The sequence below is a fragment of the Macrotis lagotis genome, chromosome 1, assembly GCF_037893015.1.
Source record: "Macrotis lagotis isolate mMagLag1 chromosome 1, bilby.v1.9.chrom.fasta, whole genome shotgun sequence".
Lineage (NCBI taxonomy): Eukaryota > Metazoa > Chordata > Mammalia > Peramelemorphia > Peramelidae > Macrotis > Macrotis lagotis.
In genome coordinates, this window is record NC_133658.1 from 310,969,089 (window position 1) to 310,990,714 (window position 21,626).

General features: G+C 32.6%; 1 protein-coding gene across 3 annotated transcripts in view; it reads right to left on the reverse strand.

The window, feature by feature from the left end:
- The window catches only part of PHKB (phosphorylase kinase regulatory subunit beta), a 256,778-nt gene that overhangs the window by 57,981 nt on the left and 177,171 nt on the right, over nucleotides 1-21,626 (reverse strand). For all 3 annotated transcript variants that reach the window (XM_074211412.1, XM_074211413.1, XM_074211414.1), the window contains 2 exons: nucleotides 2,337-2,392; nucleotides 1,940-2,033 (listed from right to left, as the gene is read on the reverse strand). In XM_074211412.1, the coding sequence (XP_074067513.1) occupies nucleotides 1,940-2,033; nucleotides 2,337-2,392 (150 nt within the window). The remainder of the gene's footprint in view (nucleotides 1-1,939; nucleotides 2,034-2,336; nucleotides 2,393-21,626) is intronic.

The following is a 21,626-nucleotide window of genomic DNA, read 5'->3' on the forward strand; positions in this document are numbered from 1 at the left end:
ATGTCACCTCCATCACACTGTGAAACACCATATACAATAAAAGTCCTACATGATCTCTTACAGAAATTTAAGCAGAATAGAGGAAACTATAGACTCAGAAGTAAATGAGGAAGGTATCAGGTACTTAGTATTTAAGGCAAGTCAAACTTCAGGGAAAACTTTTTAACTTTAGAAGTTCGACCTTTATGCTATAACTCACAAGATGTATCTTCTAAGAACTTGAGGAAAAATAGTGAAATAAAAATAGACACTTAAAATGAAAGAATAATCTTTACTCTTTAAACATATATGATGAAAAGCACAACTGGGCAGGATGGTCAAAACCCGAGGTTGGAGGTCAGAGAACAAAGTTCCAATGACTACTTTGTCCCTTACCACCCACTTTCTCACGTACCAACTGGCTACTTAAACAGTAACTGGCATTTTGGAGAAGCTGGAGAGAGGAGGATCTTGTGATTTCATAAATAGAGCTTCCAGTGAGAACTTCTATTGACTCAGAATGGTACCTTTTTCTGTCATTTGGTAGTTTTGGGGTATTAAGAAGTCAAATGACTGGCCAAGAGATACATAGCCAGGATGTGGGGATGTGGGAGAGAGAACTTGAACCCAGGACTTTCTGAAGCTAAGATCAGCTTTATCCAAGATGCTATATTTACTCTCACTTAGTAATTATGATTGCATTAAATTTAAAAAGACAATGACATATGAAATTAGTTATGAAGATTTTGAATAGTATAGTTGATTAGATGACTTCTTGGTCGGCACATATAAAGACAAACCCATAACAAAGGATCAGAAGATTTAGAATTGTAAGAGAACTTATAGATTTCTCTGGGCCAAATGCTACATTTTACAGATGAGGAAACTGAGTCTCAGTGAAAGGAAGAAGCAAAACTGGTATTTGGGTACTTATAATCTAGCTCCATTTTGCTGATGAGAAAATTGAAGCTAAATGCTTTGTCATATTCAAAGAACTAGGAAGTTATACAATCAGGAAAAGAACCTCGATCTCTTGATGATCAAGCCAGTGCTTCTTTCATAAGGACTTTGTCAATCTGAGAGTAATTTGACTGTGATAAAGATGATATGGTTATAATCTTCACATATTAAAATCTAATAGTGTGAGAAGTCTATTCATGGTTTTGAAATGAGATACTCATAACAAAATAATTTGTATTAAATAGAAAACAAAAAAGGAATTATTTTAAAATACAAATTATGAGGAAAGGAGAATAAGCATCTTTTTTCATTTGTGAAATTGTTTCTTCAGTAAGATTCAAAACATAAAAAATTTTATTTAAATGACATTTTTAGAGACTATTATGGTAGGATAATCTGATATCGTTAAAATAGACTTCTAAGCAAATTACAGACTCTGGTTGTGGAAAAAGATTAAATAAATAAAATACTTTAAGGATATATGATTTTACCACTGTGGATCTTCCTTGAACAGTTACAGATCACAACCTCTTGAAGCCTTAACAGATGGTGTAGGTGAGTAGTGGAAACTGAAAAACTCTTCTGCCAACATACTTGGTGATAAAGCTCTCCAAATTTAGGTGGGTAAGCTCTTGTACAAAAAAACATAGTGTTTTTAGTAAGGCCCCAAATAAAAACGTTTCCAGCATGGGAGAACCTGTTATACTCCCATGGCCTAGCTTGTTGAGAGTGTAGATTCAGGATCACGTCTATATAATAATAAGCCACTTGATTAGTGGGGATTTTTTGAATAGTGAATTTTACATGACTTAATATGAAACTAAAATAATATTAAGCCAAATGGCATTTAGGCATAAACAAAGCAGTCACTATTCAGTAATAATGATTAAATGATTTTTATAGGATAAAATGTCAATTAATGAATCTTAGAACCAATGATCATATTTTCATCACATAAAAGATTTCATAGAAGGAGAAATTGAGTGACATAGTGACTTACCTTTACAAGTTCCTGTTGAGGCCATATCTGAATAGGCTCAACCTGCTGTGGAGTCTGGGTTTGGATACCATATGTGTTGAGAAAAACTTGTAAGCTAGAACAAAAAAGTAATTGAGACAGTTTGTAAAAAGTTTGTAACAAGTAATACCTTCTGATGGAGTATTAAAGCCAAAGTGTGGTTGGATAAATATCTTTGAAGGAGTGAGAACATTATGTCCTTCAACAGAAAAATAAGCAGAATTTTACACTTGTATTTAACATTAAGTTAATGTCCACCTATCAAATAAAATCTCTTCAAATTTCTGCTGAATTCATGAAAAGATTTCCTTTCATCTCAATACATGTTTTAAAAATTATTTTGAAAAAAAAAAAACCTCATTGTAGTTGAAATACTTACCGTTGACTTTCTGCTACCAGGGCTACATGAATGACCAAATCATTTTCTAATGGACCCTATAACATATAAAATGGGGGAGAAATGTTATAAATTGGTCACTGGAAACTGAGAAATAAGGGAAATATTTTTTCTTTCTTTCCTTTTTTTAAGGTTTTTGTAAGACAAAGGGGGTTAAGTGGTTTGCCCAAGGCCACACAGCTAGGTTATTATTAAGTGTCTGAGGCTGGATTTGAACTTAGGCAGTCCTGACTCCAGGACCGGTACTCTATCCACTACACCACCTAGCCGCCCCTATTTTTTCTTTTTTAATACAAATTATTTTATTTTCACCCAATTACATGTTAAAAAAATTAACCTTTGGGTTTTTTAAGTTTTGACTTTCAAATTTGATATCTTCCTCCCTGTCTCACCTCCTCCCTCACTGAGACAGTAAATAATTATAGATTATATATGTGCTGTCATGTAAACCATTTTCATATTAGTCATTTTGTATAAGAAGACTCTACTAAAAATGAAAGAAAATGAAAAATAGCATGTTTCAATTTGTATTCAGGCACTATCAGTTCTTTCTCTGGAGACAGATAGTATGCGCCACCATTATTCTTCTGGAATTGTCTTATCATTTTAAGGCTGAGAATAATAAATCATTTACAGTTATTCACTGTTCAATACTGTTGCCACAATGTACAATATCCTGGTTCTGTTCACTTCACTTTGCAGATTTTCATATAATTCCTTTTAGGCTTCTTGAAATCATCCTCAGTTCATTTAACTCAATAATATCCTTTCACAATCATATACCATACCATTTCCCCATTTGATGGGCATTCCTTTGAATTTCAATTCTTAGGTCCTTTCCCCATTTTATGTCTTTGGAGTACATACCTGGCAGAAGTATTGATGGATCAAATTGTATGCACAGTTTTTTTTTTATCTTTTTGGGCATAGAAAAAAGGACAATATTAACTATCTTTAAAAGGGTCGGTAAAGTAGTTCACATCTTATATCTTTGAGCTACTGCTATTTCTGACTTGTTCTTTCTAAGGCAAACTAAACTATTTGAGGGTAAGAAAGAATGGAATCTTCATGAACTAAAAGACTATATTTCTCACTTCTATTATACTGTCAGGGTCATGCTAAGTGTTATATAACAGGAACCCTGTGATTCCATAACCAGCATTTATTTATTTATCTGTGTGTGTATGTGTGTGTGTGTATGGGGGGGCTGAAATAAACAACACAAATAATGCAATTTATTTTAAATGCTTGTGACAAATTAACAGTATTCCTATATAACAATAACAAAATCCAGTAAAAAATATATATAGTCCTCTTCAGAATTGCTACAAAATATTTGTTTTCTGAGAATCAACCTGTCAAGGATCACTCAAAACTTATAGAAGTTAATCAACAAGTCATTTTTTAAAGAAATAAAAAATGGTAAACAATTGGAGAGACATTCCATATTTATAGCTGGGCAATGCCAATATAATAAAATGTTGATGTTATTTAAATTAATTTACAGATTTAGTATTCAAATAAAAATATCAAAAAACCAAAACAAAATAGATAGACAAGTAAACTCAACTATCCAGTTTTTGATAAATTGGAGAACCTAAATAATTTCTTATTTGACAAGAACTACTAGGAGAAATGCAAAGCAGTATGGCAGAAGTTGAGTTTAGATTAGCATCAGATAACACATACCATAACAAATTCTCCTTCTCTTTCTCTCTCTCTCTCTCTCTCTCTCTCTCTCTCTCTCTCTTTCTGTCTCTCTCTCCCTCCCTCCCTCTATCTCTCCTTCCCCCACACACATGTGCAGACATATACATGTACATCCAAAAAACTGAAAACTGAATATTAAAGATCAGGTCATAGAAAATTAGTACAAAATCAAGTACATTTCACAGAAGATATAACAAAAGATAAAAGATGAATTCATTTTTATCATTTTAATATGAAAAACTTTTTACATGAATAAAATCAATGCAGATAGGATAAGGGAAATCCTCACTTGAGAAAGCTATCTTTGTATCAAATATCTAAAATAAAACAAATATGCAAGGAACTAAATACAAAGTAAGACCAAGATTCATTCCCTAAAAGACAATTGTTCAAAAGATATGAACAATTCTCAAAAGAATAGCAAAGTTTTTTTAATAACCAAATGAAATATTCCTTTAAATCACTAATAATAAGAGAATGCAAATCAAAACAGCTTTGAAATTTCAATTAATATTCAGCAAATTAGCAAAGATGACAAGTAAGGAACTGGTCCAATAGAACAGGCAAGAGAGCCTGGTAAAGAATTAAGATGCACTCACTGAGAGAGAGAAGAATGTGCCAGGTGGGTCAAACCATTGCCCCTATCTTGGACTGCTCCATTCCTACACAGTGAAGACATCCTTCGACCCTGTGCCCAAGAATCTTGGGGAATATCAATGCTCTCCAGACAACTGATGATTTTTCTAGCCCAGCTACTGCATCTATCATTCAGGGAAGCAACCTAAGTCAAGATATGATTAGTAACTGCTTTTGCAAGTGACACAACTCTTAATTTGTCAGTCTAAGTTGCTAAAGACCAAGTTCTCACGAAAATAGTCTTTGGTACCCTTAAACAATTTAACATCAGGTACAAATATAGTATTGTCAGTGGAAATTAATAAAATTATGGATTAAAATCTGACTTGTCATCATGCTACAAGGACCACTGGCTCTTACATCTGACTTCCAGATAAAACTACTTAGGCTGCTTACTAATGAAAAGCAAATTGCTTGAAAGTAGGACTTCTCTTACTTTTTTCTATTTATTTTCTCAGTAATGAGCATAGTGAAATGTGCATAGTAAGCACTTAATAGAGACTTTTTATTCATCCATATGGAATATTAGAGACTTTGTGGAAAGATAGCCCCACTAATAAACTGTTGGTAGAAGAGTAATTATCTAATCATTCTGAAAAACAATATTAAATATGCTGAGTGAATAATATGTTCATATCCTTTGATACAGGGATCCCACTGATCACTATATAATATGCCAAGGAGGTCAGAAATAGAAAGGACCAAGAGACATCACAAAATATTTGTAACCTCATTTTGTAAGGTAGTGAAAAACTGGAAACAAAGTAGTTGTCCATATGGTAGGGAAAAGGTAAATAAATTGTGGTGCATGAATGCAAGAGATTATTTAACTGTGCTTTAAAAAATGATGATCATGAAAGATAAAAGGAGGCATGAGAAGACATAAACTAATGCAAAATAAAAGAAGCAGAACTAGGAATAATAGACATACTGACAATATAAGTGAAAGAAACAATAATAAAAACTAGAAATAAAATAGAATATTGTGGTAATTGCAGTATAATGATCAAGATATATGAGAATACAATTCTAATGCTTCCTTTTATGAAGTGGTGGTAGAGGGACTATATTTGTGAAATACAGTATACTCTAAGAAATTATTTATATTTCAGTTTTTCTGAACTTTTTTTATTCTTTTTTATTCTTTGTTATAAATGATGAACCTTTGGGCAGGGGTAGGGGACAACTATATTGGGAAATGAAGTGATATAAAAAACAAATGATCAACACTTTCTTAATGATGTTCTGGACCAAGATTATCTTGGGATGGCCCAATGACTCAGGTTAGGGGTTAGAAAATAATGCAATATCTATGAATTCTTTTCATAAATGTTATCTCTGAGAAATTTCAACTCCTTTGTTGAAATACACTGGGGAATAAGATGCAGAGAGAATTCATCTTTATGGGTACAGGTATGACAATCTTAACTAAAAATAGACAAGTGTCATTCCCTAGGCATAACTTGTACCACAAAAGTAAATCTGTGACCATATCAAGCTTATCAAATTCTGTGCTCAAAAGAAAATTTTAATTTGTTAGAAGACAGTCTCATTAACTATAATTATAATGACTCATTAGATTGTTCAAATATCTTTAGAACCTTCCCAGATTTCTTGGTAGTGGAAGTCACCTTGTCTTCTAATCTATACTTGTGTAGGAAGTCACACTCTGGGAAGTAGCATTAGGGTAAGTTTAAGGCTTTTACTACTTGCAGTTCCCCCATCTCATTCACCCTCCTGCAGTCTCAGTCTTCACCTCCATTAGCAAAGCCTTTTTCAACTGTGCTGTCAAAAGTCTATAGTGATCCCTTTGCCTTCAAACATGAACCTTAAAAAACAAGAGTGCATTCTTAGTGGTTTCTAATTGCTAAAAGAACATTTTTCCTTCTATCTCTTAGGTTAGTAAGCTAGTATTTTTTCAAACTATTTCTAAAAGTCAGGGAAAGTTTTGTAATACTTTTATATTCCTCTAAAACTTCTTAAATCACACATCAGCTTAATTTTACTGAATCAATGGTCTGCCCTCCTTATCCCATAAAGAAAGCTCTCCATATGAAAATAGAAGTTACTATAACTCTAAATCTGGTGTCTTGCACATACTTCTACCACTTTAACCATAAATACATTGCAATTCAGTCTTGCCATCCATGTAAAGTATTTTGAATCAGGCCTACTTCAGACCAGTCCACTTATTAAGGACAGGGACCAGAAGATAACAAAACAATGCCAAAAAATTCAATAAAAAATTTACTTAAAATAAGATTAAAAAGATAAAATTTACTTCAAAAAAATAAAAGCTCTCTGACATTTCCACCATTCTCTGACCATTCTCACCACATTTCCTAAGATGGTGAAAATTCTATCAAATTTTAGGAACACCAACTCTCCATAGGCTGGTCTCTTTAATGCCAGCATATCCTAGGCTATCCCAACTTACATAAAACATGCCATTCCTATCAGAAATGGTTACGGTGAAACTTTTAATTTACTATCTTAGCTACATAAATTTATTCCATATCTTTCTCTTGGACATAAAATAGCATTATTCTAACATATAATTTTTTTATAAAACAGAATCAACTATTCAACTGACTAATTCTAAGATTATTCTAAGGATGGTGTTATAACAGTTTTATGTGTTGAACTTAAGAGCATTGAATATCTTTTAAATTTTCTTTATAACTTAAAAGGTATACTATAAAACTCTAGATTGATTATAAAAAGATTTAGGGTTTAACTGAAGTGACATTATATATATATATATATATATATATAGACATATATCCTAAATGCTCAAAGTCTTGATAGATAACCTTTAAGAAATACTGTTGTCAAAATTTTACCCATCAGCAGTCAACCAGTGATAAATCTTTCTTATCTTGTCTTATCTAGCTGTCTACAACAGCTAAACAACTGTTTGCTGATCTGAAACCAAAGCTTTTCTTGCTTGGTAGGACTTGGCACAGATTTTTGAGAACCCAGGTTCATATATATGCCATGTTGATGGATGGAAATTTGACATAGTGAATAAACATATGATATATCAAACTATCTTAAAGAATTTCCATTTATGATATCTTACAGTTATTTATATACTTGTTTTATCCCCACAATTATTATTACATCTCCCCCAATATCTGTCCAAGGGCCTTACACATAGTTGTTGTTTATTAAATGCTTATTGAATTGAATTCTAAAGTTTTACATAATTAACATAGCATACTAAGAAGATCAAAATAAATTATGTTATTTGGGATACTGGGAAACATACATAAATGGAACTACTCTAAGATAATGAATACATTTCCTGTAATATGTTGTTGGAAATCTCATATATCACAAGTCAGTTCTCCACAGAATTCAATAAATTATGTGAATTTATGGATTATGGACAATCAGAAAAAACCAAGATATACATAAGCAATAAATATATTAAGTAAATAGTTAACTATGATGAAAATGTCACTGTCATTTTTTTTTAGGTTTTCACAAGGCAAATGGGGTTAAGTGGCTTGCCCAAGGCCACACACAGCTAGGTAATTATTAAGTATCTGAGACCGGATTTGAACCCAGGTACTCCTGACTCCAGGGCCGGTGCTTTATCCACTATGCCACCTAGCCGCCCCATCACTGTCATTTTGATAGACTAGATTTAAATAAATATATAAGAAAATGGTTATTTAAACACCTAGCAAATATGATGCATTATGGATGTAATTTCTATTTTACATTTGATAAAGAGCCTACACTTTAACTTTTGTTACAATATAGTACATAAAAAAGCACTAGAAGAGAATTTAACTACTCACAGTCTCATTAAGACTTCAAAGAACAAATCAAGAAGATAAAAGACTTATTTCTCTTTGAATATATTTGGTACTTACTTATTCTAAAGAAGAAGTAACATCATAACATAACCATCTATCCATATTCTTTTCTACAATAATAGACATTTTAAAACCAAAAATATGGCATCTTTTAATACAGATCCAATGATATTTCACTGAAGATAAAATAGACAGTTACTCATGTCCTTACTGGAAAACAGTAAAAAAAAAATCCTGAAAATGTCTTTTTAGTTAGAACTTTTTCCATTTTTAATATAACATCTCCCCCTGTTACTGAAGACAATGCATACACTGTATCAAAAAGTGCATTTTTTAAACTGGAAGGCTGTATAAATGATCATTGTAAAAACTACAAATTATAGGCAATATCTGCCTTACAAATGAACATGGTGGCTTCCTGGTTGGCTTTATAGATGTTTATCTCTCCATCACAAGCTAGCACAGACACAATGTGAACCTCACTTGGGATTGGGATTTCCAACACCTAGATCCTGGAATTAATCACAACCTCTTCTCTTTTCAAAATTCCTACTTCCACACAGGCACCTAGTCTGCTTTTTGGCCTCACTAATCCTATAGTAGACTACATCTTTGTGGCTGATTCAAGGCTAACATGGTGGGTATCACATTAAAAAAATTTATATGTGTGCATGTATATATGTTAAAAATTTGGCAAGAGTTGGAGATGAAGAAAAGATTAAAAAAATTCCCCAAAGAACTTTTAATAAGGTCAAGTATAGCATTACTAGTATAATTTTTCACACAACATATTTAAAAACTAGAGCCCTTAATGCATCCACACTCTTATCTGAAATCTAGTTTCTAAGATATACGTTTAAAGTAGTAAGGTTAAGAGTTTTACAGTTAAGACCTATAAACAATGTCATCTTTTATATGGCACACAGGAAATCCTAATGTAATTATTGTAATATATCATTTATCCTTTAAAATAGTCAGTCTTACACAATTAAATACCTTCATATGTTACACAGTAGTGCTGTCAATGCCATGGTGCAATAAATATTACCAGTGGTTAAGATGTAATCAACCTGAGTTCCTAAAAATTGATAGTAAATAATATGATTTACCTACATTACCCCAGTGGAAAAGAGTGGTAGCTACGGAGTATTAAAATTTTTGTTTTGTTTTAAAGGAAATCTGTTCTTTCTATACTAAAGTGCCATTGACAAATGAACAGATGTGAATTTCCTCTTTATGAGAACTAAGTTCCAAATGTTTAGAAATTAAAAATACAAGACTTGCAAGTGAATGCTTTTAAACTGAATAATTTCTTTTTTAAACAAATCAATATATGTATGTATATAACCAGATCTACATATTCATCTATATGGTTTGAAAAGCACATAATTCTTACTTTTAATCTAACACTTGAAAATCTTCATTTAAGTGACTTGTTCTTCATTGTAATTCTATGTAGAAAGGTAAAGCAATATATTATGTAGCACCAAACTATCAACAAAAAAAAATGTCAAAATACAAGAAAATAAGTTTTACATACAGATCACCATTGAAGAATATGATAATCTAACCCTAAGGAAAAAACTCACTTTAAGGATTTAATGGTTTTTCTCAGTGTCTTTGGGAATACTCAATTATGCTCATTAGGTTTCATCAGTACATTCTGCCAAGATCTAACATTTTTTTTCAGTAAAATCTCATTAGCAAAAGAAACTGGGCAGATGCTTTTCACATCTCAGTTCCACACCTGAGACACTGTGGTCATGATATCAATGCGTCAGATGCCAGAGCTACTAACTACAACAGTTTCAACTGAGGCATAGCATCGATCTGGATTTTCTGGCACCTGCTCTGCCATTTACAACTAAGCCAAACCAATAATATGAAGCAAATGAATAATTAGCAGATGAGATATAAGTGGGAGAAGCTCAGTTAAAAAAACCCTAAAAATTCTGAACTACAGAATTAAGTTGGCAGAAGCATGATACTTTGATATATTTTCATTTATTATTGGATTTGTGATCCCAGAAGCATTGTGATTAAGAGGAAAACAAATGAATACAAGTGTTTCCAGATCTTAGTTGCAGACCCTAAAGTGAATAAATAAGGGCATATTTTTGATAGCAATTGTTCCAATGGCTGCAATTATCTTGGAAAGGAATATTAAGTGGTTTGCTAAGAAGAATTTATTTGTAAAAATGTTTTTACCCCTATTAGTGGACTTTTCTGTATTTTAATGAAAAGAAATTACAATACTTAAAGTCTTGCCTAATTCATTAAACAGAAATGATTTTTTATAAAAAATGTCAGAAAAGGGGGCAGCTAGGTGTTGCAGTGGATAGAGTACTGGCCCTGGAATCAAGAGGACTTGAGTTCAAATGTGACTTCAGACACTTAATAATTACCTAGCTATTGAAATGAATAAAAATCGGCAAGTCACTTAACCCCATTGCCTTCCAAAAGCAAAGAAAATAAACACAAAAAACTAAGGGTGAACCAATACCCTGTGAACTTCCATATCACTTTAGACAGAATGAATGAAAAAGAAAATGAAATAATATGAATGTCTTTTTATCTCCCCCACATACACATTCCTTCCTTCTATCTATCCATTAAATTATCTATAAGGTCCTAAAAAAGATCAGTAATTTTTTTTTAGGTTTTTGCAAGGCTTGCCCAAGGCCACACAGCTAGGTAATTATTAAGTGTCTGAGACCAGGTTTGAACCCAGGTACTCCTGACTCCAAGCCGGTGCTTTATCCACTGTGCCACCTAGGCACCCCAGTAGTCTCTCACTTTTATGACTTCCATAATATCTGAAGGTACTTCACAGCATTTATCTTCCCTTAAACATCTGTCTGGCATATGCAAATTATTTTCTGTGATTTCTCTTCTTGATATAACAGCTTTCAAACACATCTTCCTGAATTTAGTATATACTAACTCTAAATGATCCTTCAAATTGCTACTTATATAAGCTTTCTAACCTACTACTTGGATCATGACACTTGTCTATGAATGTCCACTGACATTCAAGGACCTCCACAATTAGTCTATAGTCTACCTAAAAAGCCTTTTCTCATACTACTACCTTCATGCACTCTTATGCTTCAGACAAGCTGTACTAATATTTGCCCACTATTACTTGTTTTTCAATTTGTTTCATTCCTAGCACTTTCTCTTTGGAGATTTCATTCAAGAGATAATAAGTGATTTTCAAAGTTGCGGCTTACAGGGATTTACAATGATTCCTTTTCTTGTGTTTTCCAGGATAATTATTTTAAATATTAGATATATTCCATTTTCTTCTATTTTTCTAACCTTTTGAAATTATTCTAATATTTCTTCTCTCATAAAATCAATTGTTTATTGTTTGAACTATTTCAGTTTTCAAGGAAACCTGCATTTAGATAAAGTCTACCATTTTCTTTTTTAAGCTCTTTATTCTTATCTAATTCTTTCTTCCAGAACTTTTATTTCATTTTAAAATATCCATTGACATTCTAGATATTCTTGTAGTTTTTGTAGAAAGCAATTTTTCCCCTTTGAATTTTTATTATTATTAAAGAGGTACTTGCTCCTTATTTTGGGGAATCTTTAGATCTTTAATGATATTTTAATATTAGTTATTATTTTCTTTGCTTTATATCTCTCCAGCTTTAGTGCTTGAACTGGAATTTTATGCCAGGACCAGGATCTGCCACCTGCTACACTTTTGGGTGGGATGATTGGCCCTGCTTGGGTTCTCTCTGGGGTTTCATTGTTCCCTATGTTTATCACAACCTCCTATGTTTAGATTCTCCTAGATCTTTGAAGTTCAGACTGTTGGCTCTACAGAGCCTTCTCTTGCCTCTAAGGACAGAATGCAGAGATTTCAGAGCCTCAGGTACTGGGGAGTCCCAGTCTAAGCACTGCAATTCTGCTTTAATCAAATATGAAGGATTTTTTCATTTGTAAAATAATGATTTTTAAAATTTCTTCTTTTAAATACTATAGCCATGAATCTTAAAAATTCACTGACTTAATGTTAGAATGGTTCAAGCCTAAGTTCTCACCTTAGGACTATTTTCTAGGGAAGAAGCTAACAAAGACTGTTAGCAATGTAATTCCAACAGTCTTATGATTACTCTAAATTATGTGATATCTACAAGGTCACAGTTGTACTCATGTTCTTGTTATAAGCTTACATTAAAAAAAAATTCCATACTTTTTCTTAGTATTACGTGCTTTTACATAAAAGGCCTGGCTGAATTCTAAAGAAGTGAATTTAGTGAAGTACCAGAATTCCATTTAATGCACTTTTAATCTTCATTCTTCAGAATACAGACCTTTGAAAGCTCAGAGCTTTATCTCCTACTATTAATGACTTTGGTCTAACAAGTACATGGAAACTCTCACACTCTAAAATGTGATTGTTCATTCTTCAATGCCATACATAACTCATACTCCTGAACTGACTTTTTATTAGTTTCTCCAGTCTCTGATTAATGATGTGATTAGAAGAGCTATAAGCAATATTCGGTTATCTGACCAAGTCACAATATCACTTTCAACTGATCTTCATGAACTCTTTCAGCACCACATACTGATTTTTTTTTCCTCATGAGAAAGAGAAAGAAAATTTTGAATTTGGTTGAGGCAAAATAGTAATTAGATGCTCATAAAAAGTAAGGAAAATACTAAAACATGAAGAGGGTAATTAAGCAACTAGTTGAGAACAAAATGTAAAGTAACAGTACATATGAAATAGTATATGAGGCACTGTTCAAATGCAGTAATATTGTTGTTCCTATCATCATCATCATCATTACTGACTTTTTTGGCTTAATTTATGCAGAATTATCTACCGTGAAACTAAAAAAGGATGGACTAATTGATTGTGATGATCTTTTTCCTCTTTTTTTCTTATTTGAGAAAAGTTCTTTGCTTTGAGGGATGTCTTGAGGGGGTGGCAAGAGAGATCAGGAAAAAACTGAGGTGATGTAAAAAAATATCCATATAATCTATTTGATAATACCTCCAACACTCATATTCTCATCTTTTGTTAATTTTGTCAATTTGTGTGATGAGAAGAAACCTTAGGTTTTTTTTTAATTTGCATTCTTCTTTATAGTAATGAAATGGAGAATTCTTTCATTTGATAATACTATCAACTACAGTTTTGCTTTTGAGAACTGTTCATATCATTTAGCCATTTATCTACTAGGGAATGATTTTTGATTATATATATTTGCTAATTATCTAGAAATATCTTGGATTTCAAATCTGTTTTAGAAATATTTGAATCAACTACATATTTCTCATTGATTTAACTTTCTTAAGAATGATTTCCAAGGGGCGGCTAGGTGGTGCAGTGGATAGAGCACTGGCCTTGGAATCAGGAGTACCTCAGTTCAAATTCGGCCTCAGACACTTAATAATTACCTAGTCATGTGGCCTTGGGCAAGCCACTTAACCCTATTGCCTTGCAAAAACTAAAAAAAAAACAAAAACCTGAACAAGAATGATTTCCAATATGAAGGGATTGGTCTAACAATCCTACTCTTCTTCAGATTTAAAGTATAGCAAGTATAGCAAGAATGTCTAGATGGGAGTGGTTCAGTTCCTTCACTAATCTATGAACTCCAATTTAGAAAATCAAAAATTGAACTGTGTATATCCAAAAACTATAATACTTAGCAATTTCTATCCTCTTTCCAGCAATCCACATTTATCACTGTGGAAAGGGATGGTGAATCATGTAAGACTGAGGACCATTTTGCATTATGTTTCATGAATTGCCTAAGCTAAAAAATTTTATACCTGGTGGTCAGCCAAATATGAAATTCTTTTTCATATTTATCTAGGATAATTAGTTTCCTAAAACCCTACCAATATTCACTTAATTATTTACACTATAAATGTGAGATCTTTTACAAGCAAGTTCATATATTACTGAAAGAACTAAACCATGATCATAGTAATATTCTTCTAATAAAATAAATCACAAGAACAAGTAGATAATGGAAACATTGCACTAGTATTCATATAATATTAAAAAATCCAAAGGAAAAACTTTAGGATATTATGCATATCTTTTTTGAGGGAAAAGTGACAGGAAGCAACTAAAAATGAATAAATGGTTTATATTCTATTCCTGGAAGAGGAATGAACCAAATTTATGAGATCATAGATTCGAAGAAGTATCTTTAAGAAATAGAAAAGTAAGAAGTGATTAGAAAGTAAAGCTCAATTTTCTATGCCAAAAACTTTATTAGTAATTTTGATGATTATACTGTTTTTATACTTCAAACTTTCCACACTGATTATTAGAAATAAAATATAAAATCCTAGACTCACTAGGTTTTTTTTATTAAATAGGTATATATTTAAATTTTTTTCTCTTACATTTACTTTTTTAAAATATATGCTTAATAGATGAACAATTTCATTTTATTTCAAGAGGCAAAAATTATGCTGTTTATTTCCATTTATATAATTCAATTCACTTAATTCCAGTGAATCCATTTCATGACTGCTTGGAAAATATTAATGAAGTTTTATATGCATAGGGTTACAAAATTAACCCAGAAAATACAAAGTCACTGCCAATTTTGTAATTCTTTTGACCTCTTTTCTTTCTTTTTAATTTTTAAAGTTTTTTTCCAATTACATTTAAAGGTAATTTTTAACATCCATCCTTTTGCAAACTTTTGAGTTTTCCGCCATCCTCCCTTCCTTCCCCCCTCCCAAAGAAGCAAACAATATGATAAGGATTGTACATATAAAATCATGTTTAATATATTTCCATATTAGTCATGTTGTGAAAGAGGAATTAGAATAAAGGGGAAACCCCATGAGAAAGAAAGAAAAAAAACATAAAAAAATTTTTAAAAGTGAACATTGTCTGCATTCAGACTCCACAGATTTTGGGGGTTCCCCCCGGCTATCAATGACATTTTCTATAACAAGTCTGAGAGGAGCTGCTTGACCTCTTTTCTAATATTGGAAATTTATTTCTCCTCAATCAAAATGTATCTAAAGCTAGTCATCATTCATCCTCAAGAATCTGACAAGCATCAATTTAATTTCTATAAACTACTACTGAACATCATTAATATATGTGTAATACCACTTTCAACAGTAGTTCCCATAAGTATTATAGATACTGTTTCTTTTTTTTAATAGGCAGCATAATTTTTAGGGAATAAAAATCCCATACCCTATTTTTTTCTTTTTAATTTTTACATTTCCCCTCAAAAAATGTTGGTATTATGATTCATTGTTATCATTTTCTTGGATATAATTTTTTATTATTTCTATGATTTGCTATTTGATCCACCCATTCTTTAAAACTCAGATATTTAGTTTCCAAATAATTTTTGGTTTAACTTTATATGACCCTTTATTACGTGTAATTTTTTTTGCCTCATGATCTAAAAAATATGCATTTCTTTTTTTCTGCCTTTCTGCATGTGATTATAAGATTTTTATGGACTAATACATGGTCAGTATTGGTATCAGTGCCATGAACTATGAGAAAATGCATAATCTTTTCTCTCCTCATCAAATTTTCTCCAGAAAACTATGGTATCTAAGTTTTTAAAGATTTTATTATCTTAACTTCCTTTTTGTTTAGTTTGTGCTTAGATTTATCTAGTTCTGAGAGAGGGAAGTTGAGGGCCCCCATCATTAAAGTTTTGCTGTCTATGTCTCCTTGCAATTCACTCAGCTTATCCTCTAGGAATTTGGATGCTATACTACCAGGTCATGCATATTTTTGTTTTTGTTTTTTTTTTAGGTTTTTGTAAGGCAAACAGGGTTAAGTGGCTTACTCAAGGCCACACAGCTAGGTAATTATTAAGTGTCTGAGACCAGATTTGAACTCAGGTACTCCTGACTCCAGGGCCGGTGCTTTATCCACTGCCACCTAGCCAGCCCTAGGTCATGCATGTTTAATAATGATTTAGCTTCATTGGCTGTGGTGGCTTTTAAGAAGATGTGGTTTCTTTTCTTATCCCTTTAAATGAGATCAATTTTTACTTTTTTTTTGTCTGAGATCAAGATCACTATCCCTGAATTTTTACTTTAGCAGAAGTGCAATATATTTTTCTCCATCCTTTTACCTTTTACCCTGTGTACATCTCTCAGCTTCAAATGTGTTTCTTGTAAACAACATATTGTAGGATTAAATTGTAGGATTTAATCCATTCTGCTATTCACTTCCCTTTTATGGAAGTTCATCACATTCACATTTGCAATTAAGATTACTAATTCTGCATTTCCCTCCATACTATCTTTCTTTGTTCATATTTTTCTTTTTCATTTCCTCTTATTCCTCCTCACCAAAGATTTACTCCCTTTCTCCTTTAACTTTTCTCTTAAATATTAACTTTCAATTTATTTTCACTTACACCTTCACCTTCCCTTTTATCAGTCCCTTATTCCCTTTTCTTTCCCTCCCCTTTCCTCCCCCTTTCCTTTAGTGTAGGTTAGAGTTTTAAACCTGAGTGGGGAATGTATCTTCAACCCTATTGCTGTTGCTGCTGTTACTTCTACTGCTACTACTACACATAGACTCAGTGTGTGTATAAACACACAAACATACACACCCACACACAGTAGCAGCAGAAGCAGCAATAAAAGTATCATGTCTACAGGAAAGAACATTAAGAAAAATATGCAAAATTTCTCCAAATGCAATTTTTGGCAGAAAAAACAAAGAAATTCCATTTAATAAGTGGAAAAATAAGGGAACATGAAAAATATGTTGACTTGGCTCTACAAATAAATCCAGGTTTTAAGTATAGATTTTTTTTCATTCCTTTTTTTTCTTTTGGTTTTTGCAAGGCAATGGGGTTAAAGTGACTTTACCAGGGTCACACAACTAGGTAATTATTAAGTGTCTGAGGTCGCATTTGAACTCAATTACCCCTGAATCCAGGGCTGGTACTCTATCCACTGTGCCACCTAACTGTCCCTAATCCATATCTTAAGGTAAGAAACAGCAATTGGGGTGTGGAGAGGAATTGTGTAAAAAAGAACAACTAAAAAAGTGTTATCTTTACATTAATCATTCCTCCAAAGGACTGTCAAATTAGAACAATTCCATTTAAATTGATAAATCAAGTATGCCAGTGGACATCCACTTAAGATACAAGGTGTGGGTGGCAATGAAAATGAGAAATGTGAGACTGAAACCTTTTATGGGTTACTTGAATACAATGACTGGGCCTAGTATTATAATTAGGTCATTACTGTAGAATACTGCCTCAAGTATTCACTTTGTACCTAACACAAGCACAAAAAAATAGACAATAGATATAACTTTCAAAGGATTCTATCAATATACATAAGAGAAGAATTAATTCCTTGGGGAAATAGTGGCTTCAAAAAAGCAAATACTATCTGTTTAAAAGAATAAAATGCCTGCTAATAGGCCCCTGAATAAATATGCTTTATAATACATTAAGTAATGGGGTTTCCTTCAAATGTCCCAGTTAAGCTCAAGATTTAGAAATGATCTATTCTTATCTCCAGAGTAAATGAAAGGAATAGGATCTTTAATCAACCAATAAGCACTTATTAAGCATCCACAATGTCAATCCTATTATAGGCCGAAGAAACAAACACAATGAAACAACCTCAGTCCTCAAAAAATTTATATTCAGAAATCATGATGGGAGAAGAAACAACAGTAGAAGCTAGGGGAGCAAAAAAAATTTTCATGGAGAAGGTAGGTTTTGAGCTGAGTCTCAAAGGGATTCTATGAAACAGAGGGGAGAAAGAGATGCATTCCAAGCCTAGGGTAAGACAATACAAAGGCATATGGACTGGAAATGGAGAATCCTCTATTAGGAAGAACAGTTTGATGAGATGGTTAGGTAGTCTGGGGTCAGATTGTGAAGGACTTCAAATGCCAAGAAGAATATATACATGAACCAAGAGTCAATAGAAAGCCACTTGAATATACTGAGAAAGAGAATACTATCTGCAGACCCTCAGTTTTAGAAAAATTACTCTGGAAACTGTGTGGAGGGTGGATTGACATTCAGATTTGAGTGAGAGGTCAATTTGGAGGCTATTGTAATTGTCCAGGAGACAATAAAATAGGATATTAGCTAAAAGATGTTAAGTGATTCATCCCAGGTCATATGGGTAGTAAGCACTGCTGAGGCTTAAAATCATGCCTTCTGACTATATCCAACATTTTTTGATTCCCCCAGTCCCAAACAAGTATTTATTAAACATTTACTATGTTCCAAACAATGTGTCAGGCAAAGAAAGACAAAAGTCATCTCTGATGTCCAGGAATTCATAATCTGATGGAGGAGATGGAACTCAAAGAAGGGCGAGGAGATGGGGAGCAGCAGGAAATAAGAAAAAATCAAAAAGGAATGTAAAAGCTTCTTTGCCCAGAGCAGGGACAGTAAACTCATTAGGAAGTTCAGTGAGGGCCTCTGCGAGATTACATTATATAAATTTGTTACAGGTCCAGTCAGCACATGGTTACTTGATTTTCTCCAGGTTCATTCAGCAGTAAGTGAAGTATACCTGTTTTATACCATCCTAGATCATAGAGATGTGTGTGTATAGATATAGTATCTGTCATAGTATACATTATATCTCTTTTTTAAATTTTGATTTTTGATTGTAAGAAATTATATTAAATAATAAAAATATAACTTCTCAGAAATTTTTATTTTAATGAGTTCATTGAATTTATTAGAATGAAATTACTCAAAACCTTAAATAGATCTATGATCCTGGTGAATCAGGATTTGTTGGATCTCATCCATGCCTACCCATCCTGTAAGATTCTAATTAACATTTTAAAACTCTATTACAATATGTCCATCCAGGGTGGTGGAAGCATTCCTCACCTTCTGATATTTTAAGGGTACTAATGGAGTACTGTGGCTGTCCACTAGTCATTCTTTCTTGCCAGTTAACCAGACCATCTTTTCCTAATTGACATCAATCCTTAAGGATATCACTTTTTCAAGAACTTTTTCAGAGTTCATCATTGGTTATGTATCACAGCTTGTTCATACCCACCATGCACCTCTCCAAAGCTGGTTGTGTGTGACAATCATCAGTTATTCAGAAGCAGCTATTCTGTTTCTAGTTAACATGCAGCAACACAGGTTGGGAAGTTTAGGGTCAATAAAATAGTCTTACATTTTCCTAAAACCAATCTAATCCATTCTCCTTTTTAACTGTAGTTCTCACTCACTGTTTATATGTATCATCTATCCCAAATACTCATACTGTTAGAAAATTTCTTTAGATAATCTAATTGTATGTTGAAATGTGGGTAATAGATATTCTTCATCCAACTACTCTTTTCTGTGCAGATGGCCAGACTAAATTCCTCTGAGTGATTACAGATCTCTTCCAGGAGCTTGAACAAAATCTTAGGGCTTGATACAATCAATGAGAATGAGCAAATGAGACAACATCTACATCCTTGTCCTGATCTCTTCTAACATATTGGCAAATAAGTGTGTCAATGAACAAAGTAGGATCATTTCTGTTGTTTCACCTTCCAAAGAATTCAGAATGGAATTGATGTATGAATGGGAGAGACTTGGCTATTTAAAAAAACTCCCAAAACCTTGATAGTCTCTTTTGTTCTATTGGATTAATTTTTTTTGTAAACAATAAATAGCTACATCTTTGAATTAGAATGACACTAAATGGACTCAAACTAATTCCTGAATTTCACTCAACTATTTCTAAGCTAAAAGTATTTTTGATGGAGGCAATTAATTTTCACTGACTCCAGTACAAAACTGAAATTCACAAAAGAAATAATAAAATAACCCCCCCCAAAAAAATATCTCTCAAATGAGAGTACACCATTCAATCAAAAACTTCATAAGGCATTAACTGAAGAGAACCTTTGTGGAACTGTGGCAAATGCAGGACAGGATTAAATACTATTTTTGATATTTTGACTCTTTTATTCTGTTTTATTATGCTAATCATCAGAACCCAAGCTCAGTACTCAAATCTATTTCCTTACTTACAGTTAAATTTGGATTCTTGATCTCACAGACATTCTGACTCTTTTGCTAAGCAAATGAAGTATGTACATGCATTTGTCACAGAGGGAAGTTGAGGGGGGAAAGGGAAAGGGTTTTTTTTCCCCTTTAAGCCATACATTATACTTCAATACTCTGCTTTCCATGAAAGTTAAAAGGGATGAGATATTTTTCACTGAAGTGAAATACATGTAACACTTTCCTAAAGGTATCTGGGATTATTAAATTTTTTTTAAACTCTGTATATCTTTGGTTTGGGGAAAAAATAAAGAACCAGAAATAAATTGTCTCTTCTGAATCTTTTAAATCTCTTTATCTTTTTATCTCTTAAGATATTTTTGATTTTTTAACATATAAGTGAGTTATATGTGACTTTCAATATTTCCCAATAAATTCCAATCTCCAGAACAGAGAGAGTGATGTTTCCTTTATCTGTTTCCCCTCGAGTTTAGAACAGGGTCTTGAACATAGTAAGTACCCATTAAGTGATTAGTGAATGGGTGGATTAATTAATTAATCTTCTAGGGAATCTATTCAATGTATGAGAAAGGCATTTGAGTGAATAAAGACGTAGACTTGGGATCAGGCAGAAATAGGCTCCAGTCCTGCTTCAGGCACATCTTGGCTTTTTGAAATCCATTAACCCTTCAATGCTGCCCCAGTTCGTTCTCTAAGACTGTGGCAGAAGAGTTGCTGAACTTCATTAGTTCATTAATTTCTTATTTGGAATGCTCTACCTCAGCGATGAAATCACAGTTATAACTAATAAAATATGCCTCATGATGGTGATCTTGGATTCTTGAAAGCATTAAGAGCAGAGTTAAATCTTTCTCGGGTCGTACTTAGTTAGAAAGGCTTTGAATATTGGTCCACCAATGCATTTTTGACCATAGCAACTCTCCAAAATTATTTACCTCTAGTAATGCCATGATATGTTGAAGTAGGCACAACCAATGAAATTACAGATCATTGATATACTAAAGTATATAATGACTTATTGAGACAAAACGAATGCCCTTAAAAAATATTTTAACAAAGTAAACTTCTTGAAAAGGAAGTCTACTTCCATTTCA